The sequence below is a fragment of the Strigops habroptila genome, chromosome 8 (genome assembly GCF_004027225.2).
Source record: "Strigops habroptila isolate Jane chromosome 8, bStrHab1.2.pri, whole genome shotgun sequence".
NCBI classification, from domain to species: domain Eukaryota; kingdom Metazoa; phylum Chordata; class Aves; order Psittaciformes; family Psittacidae; genus Strigops; species Strigops habroptila.
In genome coordinates this window covers 54,959,384-54,985,089 of record NC_044284.2, presented here as the reverse complement: position 1 = coordinate 54,985,089, position 25,706 = coordinate 54,959,384, and the positions used below count along the sequence as shown (strand labels likewise).

The window sequence follows — 25,706 nt, the reverse complement described above, 5'->3', positions numbered from 1 at the left end:
TGTTCTCTGGGATAGCAGACAGCTCTCTTTTCTTAACTGTCTAGGACCTGCCATTGAGCTTGAAAAAGTAAAACCAGAGCCAATTGAGCCTGAACCTGAGGTACAGAAGACCTTCAGTGAGGAAGCAAATACATCAACGTACTATCCCGCCCCTGTTCCAGTAATGGACAAGTATATTCTCGAGAATGGAAAGGTATTTTAAATATAGCATGAATGATTTGTAAATGTCCAACAGGTGATTTCCTTGTGGAATGTTCATGATCTCAGGGGTTTTGCACAGTAGCAGCTTATATAAACTTCCTCAGTTGTCATAAAGGTGTGCTTTTATGCTGAGGAGAATTATGAAATTACAGAAGACCTTCAGTGAGGAAGCAAATACATCAACGTACTATCCCGCCCCTGTTCCAGTAATGGACAAGTATATTCTCGAGAATGGAAAGGTATTTTAAATATAGCATGAATGATTTGTAAATGTCCAACAGGTGATTTCCTTGTGGAATGTTCATGATCTCAGGGGTTTTGCACAGTAGCAGCTTATATAAACTTCCTCAGTTGTCATAAAGGTGTGCTTTTATGCTGAGGAGAAGTATGAACAGAACGGAACATTATCCTCAGTGATGAGAACATTGAATGCTGTGCAACACAAAGAATGTAATATTAAATATGCATCCTGCACAAGCAAATTGGCGTACTCTTCAGTTGGTGACATACATAAATCCAGCAAATACAGACCAAAGTCAGTAGCCCACATTATAAAGTTGCATTAGTCTGTTTAACAGAAATACTTTTTCCTAGAAGGTCCTTAATGTTTTTAATGTGCTGTAGTCATATTGCAGAGATGCCTTCATGTTTTGCTTGAATTCGAGTCCAGTAGGTAATCATGAACCTTGGTATGAAAATGGGCTCCCTTCAGTGTGGTAGGAGCATTGCCACTGAATTGAGCCTGATGTAATGCTACTTCCCAGTAACTTTTATAAAGTTGGTAAAATACCATCTAGCTGTAGTTTGCCAGCACCTCAGTTATACCTTTTCAAACTTCAGCATGTTTAACACATTGTCAGCTCATCTACCTGCTTTTATAGTTGTTGCCATTACCACTAAATGAACATCACATTTCTTTTACAAAACTGTGTCCTTCAGAATTGCCTATGCAGATCCTGTTTCTTAGGATTTGTATGCATTTGGTACCATAACCTGAGAACCTGTAAGAAGAAATGTCCATTTCAGCCTTGTCATACAGCGGATTTACTGATGGAATAGCATGAAATACTACTTTTTCAGATTTGTGTTATGAGATTGACTGTATAAGTGTCTGTCATTCTTGAAGATGAATTTAACATAATTGTTGGGGACAAAATGTATGTGAAAAATAGTATAATCTTGGCATTTTGACAGGTATTTGGTTCAGATAGCTTTTCTCACCTAATGTATATAACATTTGCTTGTATATTTTGTGCATATTTGTGCAATGAAAACTTAGCATATATTGCTGTGAGAGTTTGGTTTACCTCCTTTTTTTCCCCGCTTAAGGTCTGTGGGACAGGGCATGTCCTTTAGTATTTGTATGCAGCTTTTCCTGACCATTATTTCATCTGCCAGCTTCTTGGCATTTCCATTGTTGAAGTTTTCTCTGTCTTTACAGATATTAATGTCTCTTTAACCTTCTTTTTGGAATTTAATTTTTTCTTTAAGTTTTCCTATTCAGTGGGGCTTCAGCCAGCTCAGATGCCAGAAGTGTGAACTAATAATGTATTTTGAGTGATGGGGGAGGGTGGGGTGTTCAGTTTTCCTTATTTATGCCTTTTTTTCATTATTGCTTTATTGACATGCACCACTGGAGTAGTTGAAATATGTTTTTAGAAATCTTGCCCTTTATGGCATCAAATTTGATCTTAGTAGGATTCTTTCAAAGCAGATAAATCTCTCCCCTCCAGAGGGAGAATAGAGTTACTGAAATAGAGCCTATGGCATTCATTTAAAGAAAAGAAGAAAACAAAAAAACCAGCAAAAAAGATAGTTCATCTTCTGAGATGCGTTTTAGACATTTTAGATACGTTGCCCATGTTTGCACAGTTACAGTGGTGAGCATTGCTTTGAATTTGCTGTTGTTTCTGTTGCATTGTGCTTGAAGGTTGATCCTGCAGTTGCTGAAATTGGCGGTAAAGTTCCCATTGATTTCATCAAGACAAGGGTCTGGCCCATGGGGCAGCTTTTCCAGCAAGAAGGAAATGGCTTCTGAATCTGGAGTACAGTAAGCTTCCCATAGTTTTGAGAGTAATAGGAAACAGTACTGAGTTACAGAGAGGTAAACTGAGACATGGACAGATTAAATTCTTTGCCGTAACACTTCTAGAAATAGAAAAAGGGAGACATAAGATTTCTGTGTCTGTGGCTGTCTGTCATGTAGTTACCATTCCCATAGGTGTTTCATACCAATGATAACTTCTTTTAAATAAATGAAGCATGTTCAAAGAAGAGATGATCTGTCTGAAACGCACATATTAAAAATACTTGTTGTAACTTGTTTTCTTTTAAGTAACTTAAAGCTAATGAATAATGTAGTAGCTTAAGAGACTAAATTTTCAGCAAAGGCAAGCCCTAATTTTGGCAGAGGGGAGTCAGATTTTTGATCAAATACAGCAGTCTCGACAACTAATGTAATACAGACGTGCTAATTTGGCATGTCACAACATCCCTAATCTTAGTTATTTTCTAAGTAACTTACACTCATTTTTACAGATAACTTTTTCCAAGATCAAACCAGAAATAACTGAATTATAACTGTAATGTGATTGTTTTCTGAGCACAAACTGCTCACTCTCATTGAAGTTGTGTTATAAAATATGTAGAGAGCACCAAGAGAGTGTGATTTTTTTTTTTTCTTTTTTTTTTTTTTTTGTGCAATTGCAAAGAGGCTTGACAGAAAGAAGGAAAAATGCGTGTTCGTGTTGTGGTTTTTACTGGTTTCATTTCTGTCCATTACAAAATCTAAATACCATGTGGACTTATGAAAAGCTTATTAGAATCCCTTTAGTCTAGAAGATTCTGCTAGAGAGGCAGCTTGCTTTATACTCTAAGGAAGTTAGACTTCTCATTTGTTTTTTATAAAGTAGCTGGTAGCTAAGCCATTCATATTTTCCTATTTAAGTTTTTAAACAGCTAGTTGCTTTTAAAGAATGCTGTCGTACTAAAAAATTTCTTGGGGTTATAGCCCTCATTAATAATTAAAGCAGGTTTCCATTTAAAGGAGAAATGGTATTTGGTTGAATATAGGTAGTAAAATTATGAGTATATAAAATTTTACAGTAGCTCTGTCTGATTTTCATTGCATTTAATGGGACTTCTGTGTTATGTTCAGATCTGCATGGGTAGCAGGCACAGTTTATGTAATGTCACATGAAGGGAATAAAACCACAAAAAACTAAGAGCAAAACAGTCAAGGCAAGCAGAGTCTTCTGGGAAGTTTGTTCCCAGGATTTAGGGGTGTTTTTAATCATGAGGGGGCAGTAAGTTTTTATTAAAGTGTTAGTGTTGCAGAAAGAACCTCCATTTGATGAGATATTACAAAACCTAAATTTTAGATATAACAGTCCAATTGATATATATTTTTTGTATATTGCACTTTTACAGATTATCTGAAAGTACGTTCTATTTTCTTCCTTTCCAGGCAGTGAACTCGTATCAGTAATTAGAATAGCTAGGTCACGCATTAGCTTGTTATGGATGAGATGATGAGCAAGTGTGGGCCCAACCTACTGAAGTTCATCACCATGTGAATAAAGCTTTCTGTGTGCAGGGGTAGTTCAGGTGATGGACTGTAGTCCAGGAATTAGAAGCACGGACATAAAAGTTACGAGGTATTCTCCGTTGTTTCACACAGGGCCAGCATTTGTGTCCTTGTTGCACTCATGTCAGGCCCATGCTAGTTACTGGTGGACTTCTTTTTCTTGCTGTTACTTGGTGGTGGTCTGGTTATCAGGACTATCAGCTCAAACAAACGTAAGTGGCAGCCTAAGGATGATACTCAGGGTCTCACCCTTCATTCATCGTAAGTCTGGAGCAATGGGAATCTTGGGGTAGAGAGATGGTGCAGCTCTGTGGGAGTCAACCCAGCACAGTCAGTGCTGAGCAAGACTAATATGCACAACTAGACTCAAGCAGCTTCCTTTTGGAGAGACTACAATGGCTTCATACTGCATTTCCCATATTATCTTGCTTTACTACTTGAAAATCTAATGAAATATCTCTACTCCCCATTGTGTGGATAATGGAAAGTTTATGATGTCGCAGCAATGGGTCATTGCCTTATCATGAAACAGTATTCACCTGGGTAGATTGATCATACACAACAGGCAAACTTCATGACAGAATTGGAAGTTTTACAAAGCTTCCAACCTCTCTTGGCTTATATTGAAACTGGGGCTCTCAAAATCCCTTTTCCACTTCTAGCTACTTAAAACAGTCAGGCTGAATTTTGCCAGCAGATACAGGATACAACTTAGGAAGTATTTCCCTCTCTACTGCCTCAAAAAATGCTTTGGTTAAAGTCTGTTTCAGCCAAAGGGAAGTTTTCATATCAAAGACAATGTTTCATCTTGCTCCTGAATTAGGCTGGTGCAACTGCTTGGTTTATGTGCTGTGCATACCTTTATAATACTAGATGTGTTTACTGTTTCCGTCTTCTATCTCTTTTCCTGACTATAGTCCTTCAGGAGATAGGTGTTGGGGCGGGGGGGGGGGGAGTAGAAAGTAGGAAGAATTGAATACAAAAAGGAACTATATTATATAAGAGGTTGTCTTGAACTCCCTAACCCACAAAGTTGGAGAAGTTTCAGAATTAGGCAAAATGGATTTGTTCAGCCCTAATTACTGTTATTATAGTACCTAATATTAATGTTCCTACAGCACTTGGATACTGTTGTGTGCTACATACCATAGATAAGTTGTTATTATTACTACCTTCTAGGTCCATCTTGGCAGTGGAATTTGGGTAGATGAGGAGAAATGGCACCAGCTGCAAGTAACACAAGGAGATTCAAAGTATACAAAAAATCTAGCGGTTATGATTTGGGGAACAGATGTTCTCAAGAACAGAAGTGTCACAGGAGTTGCAACCAAAAAAAAGAAAGATGCCGTTCCCAAGCCACCTCTCTCACCTCACAAATTAAGCATTGTCAGAGGTAGGTTATTTGAAAACTTTTGCTTCCTGCTTTGGAGTTTAACCATTAATCACTGAGTTGAAAGATGCTTCTTTTCAGCTCATATAAAATTAACTGATTACAAACTGTAATTCAAATTGCTATTGCATTGTGAAGTGCATAGATATACAGGAAAAGTAAAACACATTGCAATAGCTGTGCACAGTGCAGGCCTTCACAGCTGAAGAGTTGTACATTGACTTCAGTAAGGTTCAAGAAGATCATCACTTTAAATCACTTGCAGGACAGGACTCTGAGCCTGGAGAACAACATGTTGTTCTGGAATTCATTTATAACAATGATTTTTTTTTTAAATGCGTGTATTCCTTTTAACTAGCCTGAGAGTAGCCTTACCACATTCTTTCAGCCAGAATATAACCAACTCTGGCATGAGGCACAGAAACCATTATAGCTGTGACTATAAAAATAGGCATACCTTCAAAGGCAAGAAAAAATAGTTTTACCCTTTTCAGAGGAGAAATTGGAAATAGTAAAAATTAATTGTTGCACTTGAATTGGAATTTGAACAGGAAGTGTGAATCGCTGACCTATCTGGCAGGAGATGTTGCAATGACACTTTCATTAAGCGCAAGCCTGAGTCCACGTATGTAGTACTTTGAGGGAGAGAAGGCCTTCTCCTTTATTTAAAATGAATAGTGAATTTCAGTCCCTTTGTGTCATTGTGCTTGTGTTTTTGCATTCATTTCTGTCTCTCTTGGTATTTCAGGCTTCTTTTTAAGTCAGAGTTGATTCCCATGGAATACATACTGGAATTGGATTTTTAGGTTTTGTGTCCATACTAAATTGCAGTTGGGCTGAAAGAAATCTCCTTACTTGATTGAGCTTCATTATTCTGCATTTCTTGTTCTTAGTTGCTATGTACTCTTAACTATGAACTCTTTAAGAGCTGTTGTAAACTGCCTTGCAAGTACCATGTGTTGGAAATAAGAAACATGATTCCTCTTTTGAGTGTGTGTGTATGTCTGTGTTGCATGGGAAAAATTGGAAACTGATCTTTGTCCTGACATCTTTCTGAGTTTGTAAGAAATGAGTAAAAGACATGGCTTTTTTTTTTTACTAATTGCTTCAAGAATATATGTGGAAGTGCAAGCTGTTCATGCTGATTTTCCAGTTTTGGCCAAGGCCTTTCGGTACGATTCTAACACATGTAGCAAGCTAATGATGTACTGGCCATGTCAGGAATCCACTCTGTAGCTGTCACTACCCTTGTCAGCTCCTAATGGGAAACAGAATTGGTTACCCAGATGCACATTTACAAGCACACAGTAAGAAGGAGTTATTTCTCACTGGCCCATTGCAGGGAACTTTCTAGTTTTGCTGGTTGGAGGCTGTTGCTCCTCAGCACCGCTGGCAAGATTGCTTATGTGAGAATTTCTTCTTCTACTTCAGTTATGGCCACTCTGTATTGTTTGAGCCAGTTAAATGATAGCTTTCTTCTAACTCCCCTTGCTTTGACTACAATGAGTTTGGGAGTACATGGTGAGAGGCAGATGAGGCCCGTCCCTTTCTGCTCTTCCATACCTTTACACTCAGCAGCAATTCAGCTCTTCCCTATTTCCTCATTTTTCTGTGTTTTCTGTCATACTTTTGCTTCCAAGCTTGACCACCATTTGAATTCTACTGTTCCACACTCTGGTTTCCCATGTTCCTCTTTCCAGTGTTTCTTCCATCTTGTCTTTGACTCCCTTTTTGTTAGATTCAGGACTGTACAGTCTCCTCTTGAACCAGTTTTACTGCATGGCCAACGTTTTAGGTGGCAGCAGGCAGACTTCCTATATCACTGATAGTGAATGGCATATAACTGTGATTTTCCATGTTGTTGTGTCCTTTACATTTGCGTCAATGTTAGCAGGCCTTGCCCCATCATGCCAGCAAGTGTTTCCTGGAAAGCTGGAAGTGATCAAATAACAAGTTGTTGTGGAGAAGAAAACAAAACAAAACAAATGAGTAGCAAGTAGACAGATGGTGAAATGTGAGGGAGTTAGAGTTTATGTAGCCAAAGAATCGGGCAGGACAGAGAGAAGCCAGCATCTTTATGTGACTGCTAAACTGCTATTTCTGCAGCCCCTCATGTGATGGAGATAGAAGAGGAAAAATCTGTGATCATCATGGATCTGCCTGGGTCAGGCTGACTTTAAGAATCACAGCTGATGAAAGAGTTTTGTCAAGTGATTTCTTGCTTGACATTGTGGCTAAACTAACAATATAGCCTGTCTTTAACTGGAAGTTCACCTTATTAGGTGTATCTGCTGCAACCTGGAGTATTCCTAAGATTGCTGTAGTGCAAGCTTGTGTCCTGCAAACACCCTGGATTTCTTCAGGTTCTCAGTGATATGCCTCCTCTTAGGTGTTGTATTTCAAATCATAGTTTACCGATGATTAGCGTTTCAGCTGTCAGGCTGCATGTTGATTAATTTTCTGTTATATTCAGTACATCTTACAACATGAAATTGACATTGTTTTAGATGTTCTCATCATTCTGTGGACACAGACTAACTTTTTTAAAATAGACTTTTGAACGACAGCATTAGCTCTTAATTTGTCTGATACCTCTAGCTTCTTAAAAAACCCTACTGTGTGGTATGTAATAAAGGAATTATAAGAAGTATGATGCATGAGCACTGTTACAAACCTTATTAATGCAAAATAACCTTTTATAAAACTTCTGAGAGGTTTCTAAATGAACTATAAAGCATGCATAGTACTCAATTTTCATAACTTTTTAATATGCCTACTTAGAAATGTTGTAAACCATGTTAATTAAGCGGTAATCTCTATGGCTTTCTGTATATGAAGCAATAAATGGCTACTGGAATAGATTACTAGGCAAAGCAGAACAGAGTTTGTTTAACCAATATGGGAAGCCTACACAACAAAAAATGTTGTTCTCGTTATGAAAACCAGAAAATAAAAAACCCAAACCTGCCTGTCACTAAAGAGTTGGGTTTGTTGCACCACCTCTGATTTCAGTAACTTCTGCAGGATTGTGGCACTGAGCTACCAACTCTGTGAAGCAGAACTGTGTCAACTTTCATTGCTGTCATTGCTTTTGCAGTTATTACTATTGCTTGCTTTTTGTATTCCAGTTAAGTTCAAAAAGTGTATTGTGCAAACATGCAAGAAGATGGTTCTCACCCTGAATAATCTACTAATAAAAGCAAAATACGCCTGGGGATGGGGTGTCTGATAAAGACACAGACTTTAATGTAATTTGAACAGATTTTAAGAATAACATAAATCAGATAATGTCTTCTCCTACTGGTTACTGCTGCTCTATCTAACCATTATCATTTACTTAAGTGTCCTGAAGGTGCGAAGGTAGGGTTGCCTCACAGGGAACTGTAGGTAACAACAGCTCTGGCAAGACCATTCACCTGGGAAAGGATTCTAAATTTGCTGTGGAGCTGTGGACAAATAAAATGTTAGGCAGGCAAGACTGACTGTAAAAGGTTTGATTTAGCCTTGTTTCTGTATAGAAAGCCTATTAATGTAGTCACAGCATAACTGGAAATTGGTCATGCCAAAGATTCAAGCCTGGTGAAAAATCTTGACCTTGACAAGATAGCCAGTGAATCAGTGAAAGCTTCTGTTGTCTTGCAACAATTACACACAATGCTTACTCAGTGCTGTCTAGTTAGCCCAACACAGGGCTATATTCTTTTCTAAAAATATCCTAATGGCTCTTTCCTTTCTTTCTTTTTTTTCTCCCCAGAATGTTTATATGATAGAATAGCACAAGAAACTGTGGATGAAACTGAAATTGCACAGAGACTCTCCAAAGTCAACAAGTACATCTGTGAAAAAATCATGGATATCAATAAGTCATGTAAAAATGAAGAAAGGAGGGAAAGTGCAAAGTACAATTTGCAATAAATTTTGGATTTTTAATAAAGTCTTAGTGTTTTACTGAAGTGTTGGGGTTTTTTTATTTGTGTGGCGTTTTTTGCAGATGGGAGAAGCTGACTTCAAACATTACTCTCGTATAACCTGAATCATTTTTTGAACACTTCTGTCAAAAGCCTTTCTATGGTGTAACCTGCTTTTCAATAATGTGAGATATATTGTAAGTCTACTACCAGTGAAACAGTGAATTTTCAAAAGTTTTTCCAATGAGCTGCAGTATGCTAACCGCACTTCTGTATATAGGTTGTAATTCTGCAAACACCAATCCATTTTGTTTTACTGGAGTCAGTGGATCTAGGCTGCAGTAAACATCGGCTAAGAAGGAAGAACTGTACAAAATCTACTTTGCTATTGAAAAGGGGGTTATTGTATTTTACGAAGTGTTTTTTTCTGAACTGAAATTTTAATTGTTTGTTTTTATAAATCTGCATTTTGATCTCTAACAATATATTTGGTCAAAACCACACAAAGAACGCTTCTTTTTCACTTACTGTCTTCTAAATAGATCACCATTGCCATCACAGTTTAACAAAAACCAAACAACAAAGAACCCAAAGCTGTAAGTTGTAAAATCATAATTTAATTTAAAAAATAACAGCAGTTCTTTTTCAGGAATGAAGGCATTTTTCAGGTTTCTGGTTATGGTACAAAGCTCTTCAGTATGTCCATATTACTTTTCTTGAAACACTATATTTTAGTGTATTTGTATTTTCAAATGCTTAAGGATTGCCACACTGTGGCAAAGTTATGTATAATAGAAAATTTAGTACCATTTTGTCTGAGTCCATAATTTAACAATGGACACTTTTAGCACAAAATTAAATAAAAATAATTTTCTACATTGAAGTTAGAATTGTGATGCAAATTTATAAGGAATAATCTGTTGTTTGAATTATAACTTACTGTCTGTAAGTGAAAGAAAATAACCTCAAGTCCTGTTTCATGAAAGATTCTGCAAATACGATTTGTAGAGATAACTTAGGGCCTGGACTGATGAATTTTGGGGATTTTGATATTAGTGATCTTATTTAACCTTCCATTTATTTCATGCACGCAGATGTGGTTATCTGCCTTTCAGACTGCCTGTTCCCAAGTATCAGCATTTGTTTATTTTCTACCAGTTCAATTCTGCTCCCTGTAGTTTTGAAAGACTTACCATTTCTTATCATCTTCCTGTAGCACTGGTATACCCTAATGTTAAGCCTATTTCAGTGTCCTGGGTGCATAGAAAGGAGCAATGCAAGGATTCTTTAAAGGGCTGGGGTTTGTGAAAGAAGGAGGGAAGGAGGAGGCATGCTGGAACTGCAGTGCATGCTTTGGAAGAGATGCAGAAAAACATCATATTGACTCTTCCTGTACACCACATGTGCTTAAATTATGTCTTAATTCAGGACATAAATGTTTGTTTTATGCTTTTGAACATGCAATCTAATCTATGCCAAACAGGTACACCCTCCTTTCCCTGCTCATGTCCCTGCATTCCCATTGCTTCCCTTGAACTGGCACTTGTGATTGTGCAGATGTGTCGAATCTCATTGATTTCCAAGGTTCATTTCATAAGACCTGGTTCCATCAGGATGGAGCCAGGGAGCATTCATAGCAAAGGATGGGAAGAGGAGAAGTGTCTTTTTACGGCGGATTATTTGCGCCCTGAAATTGCATTTAACAGCCTGGCTTGTCTCCTGTTAATCGCAAAGTGTTCTTAGGTAGTGTTTAATGAAGTGCATAAATGTTTATGCTTCCCAATTTGGGATGCTAAATAGCAAATTAGTGTTTATAATGTCAGTGCATGTATCCTTCTATTAAATAAAGAACAAAATAGAGAGAACATTGAAGAATCGCTTAAACAGCAAGTTCCCACTTTTCAAGCAGACTTGTGAATGTATTTTTTTTAAAGTGATACTAGGACAATCTACTAGTTTAGGGAAAAATGCCCATAATTTCCTCAGTCTTTTATGGCTTTAGTACTAATGTGTTTTCATTGTAACAGATTCTTTAATGAGATGATCATGCTGCACTTTTTAGAAGATAAGCCTATTTGAGACAGCGTTTTATGGAACTTGGGAAAAGCAGATTAGAATTTAGTTAAGAGTTAGGACTCCAGCCTTGCCCCAAAAATCAGAGATTCTGTGTGTTTCCAAAAACCAGCATCACCTTTTTAAGGCTTCTCCTTGACAGACTTTCCCAACAGATGTTAATGCTGCATATTGCTGGAGAATTTAAATGTTCTCCTTGGGAAAGGTACCTTGGAAATCTTTGTTATTTCTTCCTGGGGTTTCTGTCAGCCAGGCCCAGGAGATAATTTTTAGTGGAGTTTCAACAGAAGTATTTGACGGCACAAAAAGATTCACTTTGCTTTGCAGTGTGGTGTTCTGGGGTCCAATACTGTGTCCTTTGGCTGGGCAACTGGTGTTGAATGTGAGATCGCCTAAAGCTTCGTTATGGTAAAGGAATAAGATGTATTAAAGGTAATATACCTCTGTGTTACATTATGACTTGAACTAAATCTTTGGATTTCTGGAACTTATAATAAGCCAGTTTTCCACGCTGTAATTGTAAGGCAATGTATGGAGAGCTCTGCAGTGGGTAATGGGGGTGTGTGAATAACTTGCATTTGGTCATTACTCTTGTCTTTTCCCTCCCCATGAGCCCGTATGAAGACCATACAAGACTTTCTCGGTGTGTCTGTTTCAAGTTAGGAAATGGGCTACACTTGTGGTGTGTTTCAGCATTACCCAAGAAAAAATTCAAACTTCTCTGCATTGAAATACTGATGTATAAATTAACTGAATCTCATTTCAGTGTGTTATACTGCATTTATGGCCAGTGCTGTTCTTGTTGGTACATTAACCCTTCCGTAAGTGTGTCTGCCTGTACATAGTTTCCTTTGTTCACATCTCCCATGAATCTATCATAGGAAACTATGTGAAAATAGTGCCTACTAACTTTTTCCTACTCCAGCTTCATACCTGTACCTCATGTGAAACAGGAGAGAATTCTGGCATAAAATGAAGTAGGTTTTATTACACCCTATAATACCCCTCATTCGTCATTCTAAGGTTTGTGCTGTGCTGTTACTTCATACTGTAAACCTGGATTTGTAAGTATCGGAACTGACTTTTTGTCCTGAAAGATCAATGAGTACTGTTCACTATTTATCAAAGAAGGAAGAAGGTATTACTGTTATATGACTAATCTGATCCTTTGTTGCAACACACTGCAGCTGTAATTTGTGATATTCATGACCTGCTACATATTAACAAGTGCCTTTGGCACAATTGCAAGGAAATAAGATTAGGGTTAACAAAAAGGGCTTTATTTTCTATTAATGATTTTATAAGGGAAGTGAGGTATTAAATCAAAGGGAAGATTTTGATACCTGAGTCAAGATATGTAGCAGCTCAATTAAAAAAGAAAGCTAGTATTTGTTAGGGAAAAAAAAATCATTAGGTTCTGCTGTTGTAGAACAAGTTTGGATTTAGTGGTGCTTTATAGAGATGGGAGATTTATTTTTTAATACAGCCAAACTAAAATACTTACTTAGTCATGTCAGTTGAAGTGTAAGTAGAAGGAATTGGTGGGTGAAGCAAGAGGGTGGTGAAGCACTGGAATGGGTTGCCCAGGGAGGTTGGATGCCTGGATCCCTGGCGGTGTTCAAGGCCAGGTTGGACAGAGCCTTGGACCACGTGGTTTAGTGCAAGGTGTCCCTGCCCATGGCAGAGGGGTTGGAACTAGATGATCGTAAGGTCCTTTCCAACCCTTACTATTCTATGATTCTATGAATTTAAGGTTGCATTTAGTTAGCTATGGAGCATGACTGTCAAAAGAAGGTACAGTCTCCCTGGAGGAGGTTACTTCTTTGCACCGTACCTTTGATGTTGTATCTGATAGACTACTGCGATGCTGCTTTGTTGTCTTAAGCACAGATTAATGTTTCTCTTGGAAGTTTTAAGTAGCAATAAATTGAACATTTTTGGATTTGTGAAATTGTAAAGGTAATTCAACTTCATACTTGCAGAATTTGTAGACTTTTTAAAAATAAAGCTAAGTGTAGGTCATGGCTAAAATAATACTATCTTGATGCAAAACCTCACAGGAGTGAGAATATTCGGAATTGAGAACATTCTGTATTATCTACAGCCTCCCTAGGCATCAGCTGCATTTGTAGCTCTTGAGAAACCCTGATTTCTGAAAGGGACAGCAAGGTTTTGTCACATGGAGCTGTATTGAGGATTATTTCACTATTCCATCTTCCGGTGTGAGAAGTGACAGCCCTTCAGAAAGACGGAAAGATGAAACTTGTGCTTCTACAGAATGAGGTGGTAGTTCTCTCACTATTCTTCAAAGTATTTGCCATTCTATGCATGCCCTTAGTCTCGGATTGATGAAGTCATAACATCAATTGCTTAGACTTTATTGGTGTCATTTTTTTTTTTTTTTCATCATAACTCTGTGGAACTGTGAAGTGATTCATACAACACTGAGGCAATAAAAATGTTATGAAGTGCAATCATTGCATGTTTCATGCTCAGTAGCTAATTTTTAATTTCACCATCTTGGACACTTTTTCATCCCCTGAGGCTTCCTAAATAGGAAAGGAGAATCATTTGGAGTTGGAAAACAGGAACAGTGATTCAAAAAGGAATTAATTTACTTGGCTGTTCATTTGCTTTACTTTTGTGATTATTTCTGCTGTTTATGTTTGAATAATAACTTCCATTCTGTGCAGCAGAAACCCAATTGTTCAGTCCTGCAGTGAAATCAACAGTCCTGTGGTTGTGACATCGTTTGTTTACCATAAAGAGGAAAATAGCTCACCTATGACATCAGACAAAGTTGTATAGTGGCTGGATCAGAATAGAGATGAAAGTAAGTCTGGAAGGAAAGGAAGAAGCTGAACCTAAAGGATTTTTTTTCTGTGCTGCCTTCTGACTAGACAGCTTCTTCCTGCAAAGGAAATTATTTCCTCTACATTTAGCAGAATAGCAACTTTATGTTCATTGTTTATTGATAGTAAAAACTTACCAGAACTAAACTCTTTATTGGTATATATATTTAATGTATCAGGCTACCTACTTTAATGTTCAATTTTAGTCTTTGGTGATTTGAAATTACAGAGTCACAGAAAATTTGTTGAACACCCAAGAGAGGGTTAGGCTGGGGGTGACTTGGCTTTTCTTGTAGTGTGTCAATTGCTAGAAGTCCTGTGAGATACAAAATAAGAAATTGTGCTTGTTGGTGCTTGTGTAGCCTTTATAGTTAGCATGAGCTTTCATGCTGTTGGAGTGGAGAAAGATGTAGGTTTCATGGGAACGGCTGATTATCAAAATTGGCTGTGAACACCCTTTGGTGTTCACCCTACTGAATGTGAAGGGTGTACTGGGACAGCAGTAGGGGGAGAATTTGTCTTGATAGTGCCATATCACACTGGTACCAGCCCTATCCACATGAAACTCAGATGAATGAAAAAGCTTACGTGGGAGAGTTTCTTATTCTTTCTTTCATACTCAAATATATCTTTAAAGTCTTCCCAAATGTTTATGTTAATCTTAATGAATTGTGGTTTAGTTAAAAAAAGTGTTTTCATGTGTTTTCCATTTTTCTTGTATTACCAGAAGAAAAGTTTTATGGGAGACATCTTTCTCCATGTTTAAGTTGGGATATTAGCCCACTGATACTTGAAAGTAGTCCATTTGGACATTTTGCGTCTGTGAGCCAGGTGTGCCATGGTCTTTCTTCCCTTCCCATGTTGGAGTCCTCTGCAGGATTTATGGAGGTACCGTTAGAGAATAATTCTCAAAATGAGCAGGATTGGAGGTGGAAGGGGCAAAGCATCTGTCTCCAACTTTATGTTCCATGTTTCCATTTCTTGAAGAGTCTTAGATTATGAAAAACTAGAACTTCTGACATAGGACTTTACTTTTTGGATTGTCTTTTTTTCGTATGTTAAAATGCTTTGACACTTGCTGGTTTCTTTGTATTTGCATGGACATTTTGATCTTTCCAGGACCAATTTGCTGCATTAACTGTACATCCTTACAGCAACGAGGATGTAGAGTTTGGGGCTAAGCAGGGGATGATGCAGCATCACTTCTGCTTTGGAGCACAGTGTAAGGAACCACCGTCCTTGTTAGAATAAGGTAGTCAGCCTAAAGGGTTGACTTTCTTTGGGTATAGTCCCAACCAGCAAAGGTTGTTTGTTGCCACATTGATAAATATATGCAACTTCCACTCTGTGGCTTTACTAAACTTAATAAGTAACTTAGATCCACTCAGCAGCAGCCAAATGTGGAGCAGGACTCTATATCTAATGGCACAGGAAACCTAGTAACAGATTATGGAGGGGTCATGCAGGCCTTTTCACCCTCCCACAGAGAGTTAATACGTGCAATTTAGATGAAGTCAGTAGCCAAACAGCAAAATCTCAAGTGGTTTGACTTGAATTTAAAGTTTCTGTCATTGAGAAGTTTTATTAAGTAAAAAGTCCAATCACACATGCCAAGAATTTGATGTTTAACAGGGAGAATGATCAGCGTTCTCAATCTCTCTCTTGCAGCCAGGGACCTCTATCTAGTGGACTTACACAGCTGCATGTTTACAGATGTATTGTACAGTTATTCTGTATGAATCTATGACACATAAATGCACAAATTGATGCTTTTTCTGATGATAGCCAGCCCTGCCTGTTTTCTTGGTCTTCCTTTTTCATTTCTGTTCCTGCAGCAGGTGGGAGGCAGTCTTCTGTGCTTGCCTTAAAGGTAAGGAGACAGAAGCATCTCACAATTCCTGGCTTGCAAGTTGTCAGCAGGGTTCTGAAGTGAAATACCTGCTTGTTATTCTGGGAGATAAGTGACACAGAGCTAGAGCGTTTCCTTAGGAGATCTGGTAGTACTGCTGTCACCGTAAGGCAGACTTTGCAGTTCAGGGACTTCACATAGCAGCATTTTCTCTTCTTCTTTTATTTCTTGATGTGCCAAAGCATAGATTGTAGCAAAGAAAATTTTACTCTTAATTGAAGGTCTCAAAGTGGTAAGGTGGAATAAGTAGATCTTTCAGCAGTAGCTCTTTAAAAACATTCATTTCTCAAAACAGGTTCCTCTGCTTTTTCAGAGGCTGAGTGGCCTGGAAGTTTCCCCCCCTAATTGCAGTGCCTAGGCTTGGAATGTCATTTCCATCAGATGAGCAATGGAAAGCATTAGGCACTTTGACAGATTATACTGATTTATGACTTTAAATTGCCTTTTGGGACTCCCTTTTTCCATTTACTACATGAAAAACAGCCACCTGTTGATCTCAGGAAGAAAGAGCTATTTCAGAATTCTGTGATCTAAGCACAGTTCTTGAGAAAGATGTTCTTAGCTGTTGAGTGCCTAAACATGAGTAACAAGGCTGCAGGCTGTGGTGCATCTGCTGGTGGGTCATTCGATGAGATGCTGTGGTCCCCTGCAGAACACATCAAAGCTTCACTTGGTTGCTCCTGTGAAGAGAAACCTTGGCTGGACCGCAGCATGCTGCTTAAAGAACCATACAGTCTTGAATAAGTGTTAAATCCATCTTTTCATTTGGTAGGTTATTACAGTGGGTAAGTACCCTTGTTGCTAAACTTCTGCCTTATTTCTCCTTGAATTAACTTCCTAATTCCTGGTGCTTGATTTACCCACCTCAATATCTTGCCTCAGTATTTCCCCACCTCATGAACATCTCAATAGTAGACTGGGTGTCTTCAGTCTTCTACTACCACATGATTTCTAAGTTGTGATTGACTTTTGTAATATTTTTCCTTTACATCTACCCAAATTTATTTTAGTTTTATGGAAATACTTCCTACAAAGGAGTTCTTGGTATTCTCTTAAATACCATATTTGGTTTAGTTAATGTGATACAATCTCATGTTTTAGGACATGTCACTTTGTGTTCGAATGTCATATAAATAGTTGTAATTTTATTTTGTAGGGCAAAATTAATCTGCCTCTGGCAAAAAAACTCTGATAATTGATTCTTGACCAACTGATGTCCCAGTTTAATTCCCTTTTTACTGTATTAAGTATAGCTCTGTCATGAAAATATTACTCTTGAAATAAGTATTTATCTCTAATATGCTTTCCTCTTTGACTTGGTGCTCTATGTGTGCCAACAATGAGACAGAGGATGTACTTCCTGCTTGCCAGACTCCTTATTCATGTATTCATAGCTCAGCCAGGCAGGTGGGTAACAGTGTTCAACTGGGCTGCAAAGAGCAACAGGAGAGCAGAGTTTCACAGAAAAGAGGACACTGAGGTGGTAAAATTCAGAAGAAAGGGAAACCACAGTTGGTTTATTATTGTTAAATCTTGTACCATCTTCAGGGTAGTCATGGGAGTTTTCTTGGTTGGTGATACCCATGAATTGCCAAAGAATGCTGAGGAAATTGTATCATTGTGCAGTTATATATCCTTGGAATAAGGGAGGATATCCTTAGAGAGAGACAGACATTATGTTTTGTGGAATCATTTGAATCTGTGATTTCATTCTGGAGCCTCCAACCAAATCCCGTAAAGGAATCCTGACAGAAGAAGAACTTGCTGCACATCAACCCTCACTGTGTCTACTTTGATAAATTAAAGTTGCTTTGCATAGGACTTACACATACTTTGTTTTACCATCCCTGCTAAATAATTAATATTGTCTGTTAACCTCAGGGACAAGACAAGGATCTGCCAACTTCCTCCACTGAGATGTTTTAATGAAAATTGTTGTTTGCCAGAATTTTGAAGGTCAAAACCAGCTTAAATATGTAAACAGAAATTATATCAAGGTAAAGGAAAAAAAACTTGCAATTAATCTTTTTTTTAAGAAGTACCAACCTTCTTTTGAGAATTTTGAATAGTGTCAGACAAGGTTCTTCTAAATTTCCTTCATCGTCTCTGAAGATTCCCAGTTAATTAACTTAGTCATTTATAAACGTTATAAAATCATGTTACTGGCTTATTTCTATTTGTAAAGACTTCCGGAAATTTGTGTACTACACCTTTTGAAGAGTAATTAATGTTTCACTCTTAAGTGCCTATTGATACTTTTCTGTTTCCTATTTATTTGGAATTAATACCTCTGCCAATTTAAAGCTCACATGCTGGGTTGTCCAGGTTTCATTTACAAAGAATGGACAGGACAGCATCGGTGATCTTGTTAAAGTTATGAGCCTCATCTGATGAGCTTAAGAAAAAAATACTTGTAATGTTCTGCCTAACCTGGGCTTCTTCCCTCTCTGGGGAGGGACTAAAGGTTGCCCTTTCTCGTGTGATTTGGGAGGTGGTGTGTAGGTTTTAACTAACTAGAAGTTTAATGATGGGAGGGGGAAGATCAGAGCAGTTGAAGTGCGTGTTGTAATACCTAGTGCAGAAACCAGTGGATTCTCTTATGATCCCATCCTGGTGCTGCAGTATTATTAAACACTCTGGGCAAGACCTTGGTGATGTTTCGCAGGGTTGTGGGTGGTTCCGAATTTGCTCATGGCCTTCCTGCCTACCTAAGCGATCCAATCTCCTGTTCTGGAGGTCAGGTAGAAGCTGTACCTGAGATATTTCAGCTTCGTAAGATGTTGCCATATTTTCAACCTCTTTTTTGCTGTCTCCTCTCTGTTGGAATCCATAAACTAGCTAGCTAGCTAGCTCAGCTAGCTTTGGTAGGGGGAGAATGGCAACAATGCTAGTCAAAGAGGAGGGCCACTCTGCCCTGCCATCCTTCCATGGGCCACAGGTGAGGGTGCGCACTTCTTACAACTGACAGATTTTGGGTATCTTTCTGTATCAGGTTTGTTTGGGATCGTCAGTACTTCCATGGTGTATGCTCTACCACTGCACTGTAGCGTTTAAGACTCACGTTATGTATTTAATATAAAAGTTGATGGTGGTCAAGTTATTGTAACTTGTGGCATTAACGATGAGGGAGTCTGCAGTTGGGGGATAGCCTGCACCAGTCAGGCTACAGAGTTTGGTATATGCACTTATAGTTGGGTTTCTCCCAAGCTGGTACTTTGTGAGAAGTTCCTCTAACACACTCAGTGAACCTGCATGGCACTTTCTTCTACTTGAACAAGGAATATAGTTCTTACAGTTCAATAGTTCAATATAGGTCTTACATTTAGTTCGTTATAGTTCTTAGAGTTCTGTAGTTCAATAAGGCAGTTCTGCAAAAGTTGAGGATCTTTTGTTGCTGGCTAACAATTAAACTCTTTTCTCGTCTGGGAAATAAACTTTAGTGGAGTTTTTTTTAGCAGAAGGATGTCTTGTTGGCTGGTGTTGCCTGTACTGTGCATATGAGAATTACCTGTTTGCACTGTCAGGTACCCCAAATGTAATTACTGGAAGAAACAGATACAGTATGATGAAAGGAGTTCATATTTGTTATTCAGGGGCTTTCTTTTTATTAAATACTTCAGCAAAATTTCAGTAACCAGTGACCTCTTTTGAGAACTGACTCACTGCATTTTAAAGACTTTAAAACCAAGTCATCCCTTCTTGTCAGAGACATGGAAGATGAATAGATGGTTCTTGCCTGCGATTTGCAGTCTCAGGGGAAGTCCCTTTTCACTGCCTGTGGTGATGCTCAGCTGCATCACCGCTTTTAATTGCCTCTGGGCTCCTGCAGGACTTTGTGTGTCCCCTTTGGCATGACCTACATCCTTGCAGAACCGTGAATCCCTTGGAACTGGTTAGTGGAGCCAGAGCTCAGGACAGAAAGTCCTGCTGTTGCTAATCCCTAGCTGTCTCCCAATGCTGTAAGCTATGTGCCTGTCTCTTTCTTGTGTCCTTAAATTCATCTGGAGTTATTTTGCCTGTAGAAAGATACAAATGAATGTTCTGTATTAAAGATGATGGTAGAGAATGTGAGTGCTGTCTTCAGCATTATGGGTACTAGGTGTGTTATTACACTGGAAACCAGAGAAGGATGTATTAAATAGAGCACAAGTACTTTATCAAATCAGATATTCATACATCATAATATATATGATTTTTTTCTTTTGAAGGAGGGAACAGACAGTGAAGTTATGATTCCAGCTGTAGCCTAAATTGCATTGCTGCAGGTCAAATCAAAGACAAGTGTATCATTGTGTCAGATAAATCAGTTTAATTTGGAAGTCTTAGCTTAATGGAGGAATAAGATGATATTTAGTGTGAATTAAAGTAAACACTACAGTCTATTATTGAAAGGAAGCATACAATATAAGATCAATTTGTTCATTTTGGGAAGCATAGTGCTCTTCAATAATGTCTGTTCCACCATTCTGTAGTACTGAATGTGTATGGACCTACTGTTGGATTTTGTCACACAGGATTGAAGTTACTGGTCCTGTACTATCGAAGGCCCACGTTATGCAGGTGCATCAGTTCCTATCCTGCTCTTCCTAAATCGTAGATAAACCTAGAGCATTGTTCTTCAGGACTTGATTATTTTATTTTTCCCGCCCTAACTTCCAGTGTGAATTTACTCATGAGCAGTGCATCTCTATTTGTTCTTGAACAAACATTGCTGCCAAATTTTAGCAGCGTTTTCCTGTCTTTGAAGAGTTTATGGGAGATCATATCCACTCTATCTTTGCTAGGCTGAGCTGTGTTTTAACTTCTGCTTGGGAGGTACGCTCATCGATTCATCTGCTCTTATCCTAGTCAGCTGCTTCTATACTTGTCTGATCTTTCTTGATCAGTGATGTTTTGTGCTGAATTTCATCTGGGATGGTAACAGTACCTTATGCAGTGATGTTATCTTTCTAGAAATGCCTTTCTCTAGTAATATCTTCTATGCTGTTCATGGCCTTGTCATGCTGAGGACTCATAATTCAGCAGTAATCAGTAGCTCTGCTGAGGTTGTTATCCTTCCTTTGAGCTCCTACCAGACTTCCTATCAGTTCATAGAACTTGTATTTAGGCTGTCAAACTTCATCTGACCTCCATTGTTCCACTTCTGAAAGTCATCTTGAGGGATCTTCCCATCTGGTATTTCTCCTCTGCCGCATCATACTGATGTTGCCTTCCAATATGGTGCCATTAATAGGTGTCTCTAGGGTCTGTGCTTGTATGAAAACTATCTTTTATGTAGATTTGTACCTATTTTAAAACTGCTTGTAAGCATTTAATGAAGCCTCAGATTGTCCCAGTGGGGAAGGTAGTTTTCCTAGCAGTAAATGACATAATGCTTAGTAAAAAGGAACTGGTGACTTGTTCAGCATCATGCCTTAAGTCAGAAATGAGCACTAATGACATAATCTCAAGTCCTCTGCTCTAAAAGTCAAATAACACTGTGTGCTTTTTATCAGGAAACTATCCAAAGGCTTTTAGAAGCTGCGGTATATGTCAGTGCAAACTTGAGGCCGGGATCTGGAGAGCCATCTGGAAGATAAATTAACTGAGTTTTCAAAGCTCTTGGGTAAGCTTTGGAAAGTGAAGCCTGGATATTTTAGCCACTGATAATTTGATGGATATGCTTTCTTGGGGTACCAAGGTACTTTTCCTGTGTGGCAATACCAGGCTGAGCTTCACTGTTGGATTTATGTATGTATTTATTAAAGATGAATAGCTCAGGTGAGCTGACAGTACATAATGCCACACTCATCTGTATTTGCTTTCAGTTGTACTTATCATGAGGACTTTTAGCAAGATTCAGTTGAAACTTTCCAACTCTTGAACTGCACATGTAATATCTCTGAAAATACCCACCGATATCCATGTTTCTCCCTGATGCCCCCAATTCTGTTTGTCATTTTTGTGTTTATTGCGCAGATCAATCTGAAAGCATGGAGTGATTGTGAGCTTAAGTAATAATGCAGAGTGAAATCCCCTAAGTAACCAAGTTACAGCGAGCGCGTTCGTGAAAAACCAAATACTAAGCTTTGCATCTGGCTGTGTAATGTGGCACCTCCCTCATAGTTTGGACAAGCATCTTTTCCTCTGCTGCCTCAGCACCGCCTTGGCTTGCTTTATTTCTTCAGAATCCAAAACCATACGTGTTTCCACAGAAGTTGCCATTTGGGATTTGCACACAGCTTTACCTGTGCATCCTCTGAGGCCACCCTCCTGCCTCTGAAACAGGGAGAAAGCTCTCCAACTGTAAGCATCTTAACTTAAAAAAACCATAAAAAATTGGGTAAATTACCTTTTTTGTTTATTTGGGGTACAGGATAAGACTACTCCAGTGGTGTACAAAGGTTGAAATAGTGTTTATCCCTACATACGATAAGCTTTTGATGACAAAGGTTTGAATTTGCAATTAAATTGCTGCAGCTTAGCAAATGTAGCTCTGTATCTGTTTCTGTGTGACAGCATTTGGTCTACAGCAAGTGCAAGCTTATACCTCTTCTCCGCAAGCCAATAAAAGCAGAACTACTTCAGTGTTTTGCTGTGGAGGTGCACACGTGGAGGGTCACTGTGACTCCTGATGTGTCGTAAGAAAAGGACTGCGAGTGCTGCCATGGGTGAGGTGGATCATAGAATGTTTTGGGTTGAAAGAGACCTTAGAGCTCATCTACTTCCAACTCCCCTGCCATGGGGAGGGACACCTGCCAGGAGACCAGGTTGCTCAAAGCCCCATCCAACCTGGCCTTGAACACTGCCAGGGATGCTAAGGGTTAGAGTGAAGAGGCATCCAAAAATAGGGATTTTTTTTTCATCATTTCCCACCATTTCACTTGAAACACAAATGACCCCAAATTAGTTTTATTTGTGGGAACTTCCTTTTACACAAAATCAGACCTGTACTCGTTCACAGATCCTAGGGCAACAAAAATCTAAATAACAGCCTGTATTTTTTGCTTTTTAACTATCTGGATCAAATTTAAAAGTCATAATCTACTCCTCAAGCCCCAGATGTGACAATCTTGTTGCATTCCTTGATCTCTGCATGTTCTGTTCAATTCAGCTGCAGCCCTGCCTGTCCCTTGCTCTAGGATGTGACACAGGGCAGCACTGTATGCCTATTAAAGTCAATGGGAACCTTTCCAATGGGTTACGAATCAAGCCTATGGAGAAGGAATCTGCCTTCTTAAGGGATGTACAGTGTCAACTGTATTGCTCAAGCTCAGAGCAGATACAGCGAATCCGAGGTGGCCTTGAGAGGAAGTTTCTTCTCTGAGTTTCCTAGTATGGTCTGTTCACACTGCTGTGCTTTGTAAAGAGGATTTTGTATGAGCAGTTTTTAATCTTCTCTGATTAGGAATGCAAACACTGTTCTGACATAGATCATGCTAACAACACATTTGTACACAGAATAACAGTCACATTTTAAATATGGGAATCACAAATACACATTGGCAGAAAAAGATATCTAAGTTGTTTCAAGTCTGTGCTGTAATAAGTAAACCAGCCATTGTATTCTGCAGAGCTGCATGCTTTAAATGCCTTGCAGAAAAAACAAACCCTAAAGTGAATCACAGTAATAGAAAAAGGAAGTGTTTACATCTCTTGAAACATTCTGTACAATAATCATTCCTTCTCTTTAAATTTAATTTCAGCAAATTTGAATCCAAATGAGAGGAAGTTTGGAACAAGTTTTCATGGTAAGGTACAATTCAGCATGTAATCTTTTGCAGGTGGCTGTTATTAGTTTATTATTTGTATTTCCATAGTGCTTAGCAACCCCAGTCCTGGACCAGGACCTCGCTGCTGTGAGTGCTCTGCTAGCATCAATAGAACTGATGGTCACTGCCTCAGAGAATGCACTGTTTTGTATTGAAGCCAAAAGTAAACTAATGATTTCTCATTCTGTTCTCTCTGAATGGCAAAAAAATGAAGGCAAACTGATATTTAGTGATGCGATTCTCTGTATCTCTTGAATTACTAAATCAACACAAATATTTGGGGACTTCCAAGCATGCAGGCTCAAATGCATGTAGTTTTTCCAGGTTTTGTGTTCTGATGGCTAAAACAGGGAATGCAGCCTCTGAGAGTGGGGTGCAGGCCAGGTTGTTCCTCTCTGAATAACCACTTGGTGCCGGAGCTGCTCATGCAAGCGAAGAACTGCTTCTGCTTTGTGCGTCCTTGCAATTAAAGAGGAACAGCCTACCCCCCGTTGCCAAGTACTTACTAATACCTTCTCTTCAAATGGCACATCACCTGTATCCTTCAGACAACCGATGCACGCTATGCTACATACATTTACTTGAGAAGTTATGTAAGTCACCATTTGTGAATCAGCATGCAAGTCCTCATTTAACCTCTGAAGTAGAAATGTCCTGATTTTTCAAGGAAAGCAGGGTTTGATACCTTCATTTGAAAGCTGGAAAGTTGGGAAAAGTAGACAAACTTTTGGTCTGAAACTCTTTCCACCAGCAAATTCCAAGCTACATGCAGCTCAGACACAACCATGCTTCAGCACCGCTGCAGGGCAAAGAGGAACGACTAAACATTGTCAGCTTCTACTTGTCAATCACAACCAAGCTTTTAAATGGTGAAATTCATACCTCTGCTTCAACCCCCTCTTCTCAGTCCTGCCCGTGTCAGGCAGCTTGGCCCCTTTGCCATACTGCAGCTGTGGGTAGGATGCAGCGCAATACCACTTCAGCTAGGAAACGTGATTGTCTTCCACTAGAAGAGGGCTTGGGCACTAGGCCAGTAAGAAATAGAACTTGAGCGCTGTTAAAGGGGTCCTCCAGAGCATTGCTGTTTCCAGAGCTGCACTAAGATGTGTTTGGCTCAGAAGTAGTGACAGTGATTTGCTGGTCTGTGATACTGCCCAAATGCCATGTAGGACCAGGCCATGGCTAAGCACCTCTGGTCAGCTATCTTAGGATGTCAGTGGTTTGCATATGGTGGCTTATTCTAATAACAGGCTCTTGTGCACAGAGGTCATATGGGGGAACCATGTAAAATGCCTTGGTATCAAGAGGTTAAAAACAGCTTATGTTAATTCTGGATTCCAGCCAAAGTTACCCAGCTGTTTGGCTGAGACTGGAAGCTAACAGACCAAAATAGGACACACACAATTAAAATGTCATGAGAGAAAGATAGAGGTGGCCATTGATGAAGCAAAAGTTAGGAAGGATCGACTGCAGCAAATGTCTTGGGAGAGGGTGGCCCATGTGTGAATGTTGTGGGCATGTGTTCAGGTTACCCCTGAGTGCTGTGGGACACCATAGAATCATAGAATCAACTAGGTTGGAAAAGACTTTTGAGATCATCAAGTCCAACTATAACCCCAGGACTGCCAAGTCCTCCACTTGGCATGTCACTAAGGACACAAACCTTCCCACAATGTAACAGTGGGCACTGGGGTGCTTGCGGTAATGAGGGACACCATAAGCTTTAATTGCTGGAGCTTCATTTAGTGGCTGCAATGTCACTATATGAATCTAACGTTAATGGATGCTAAGGATGACAAATGTAGAACTTAGCTTTGTTAGGGTGGAGGAGGTGGCAGAGAAAGGATTTTATAAAATGTTCAATGTTTTATGGTTCCCAAAGCCATAAGCTTCTGTATTTTATTTCACCAGCTGTGAGTACTGATTTACTAGTCTGTAACTGCCATTTTGTAGGCAGTCCATTCTTAATTTCTAAATAGCGTCCCATTCACAGGTCAGTTATTGCTCTGTAAACGCCAAATATTTGGACTCCAAAG

At 39.0% G+C, this 25,706-nt stretch overlaps 2 protein-coding genes across 7 annotated transcripts in view; both read left to right on the top strand.

Moving 5' to 3' along the window:
- The window catches only part of BEND5 (BEN domain containing 5), a 31,489-nt gene extending 22,359 nt beyond the window's left edge, over positions 1 to 9,130 (top strand). For 3 of the 5 annotated variants that reach the window (XM_030494960.1, XM_030494964.1, XM_030494963.1), the window contains 3 exons: positions 45 to 193; positions 4,967 to 5,180; positions 8,932 to 9,130. In XM_030494960.1, coding sequence (XP_030350820.1) covers positions 45 to 193; positions 4,967 to 5,180; positions 8,932 to 9,092 — 524 coding nt within the window. In that variant the 3' untranslated portion in view covers positions 9,093 to 9,130. Of the gene's footprint in view, positions 1 to 44; positions 194 to 368; positions 441 to 4,966; positions 5,181 to 8,931 lie in introns of all 5 variants that reach the window. The other 2 variants (XM_030494962.1, XM_030494961.1) reach the window with 1 other exon arrangement.
- The window catches only part of AGBL4 (ATP/GTP binding protein like 4), a 956,884-nt gene that overhangs the window by 581,315 nt on the left and 349,863 nt on the right, over positions 1 to 25,706 (top strand). The window lies entirely within an intron of this gene.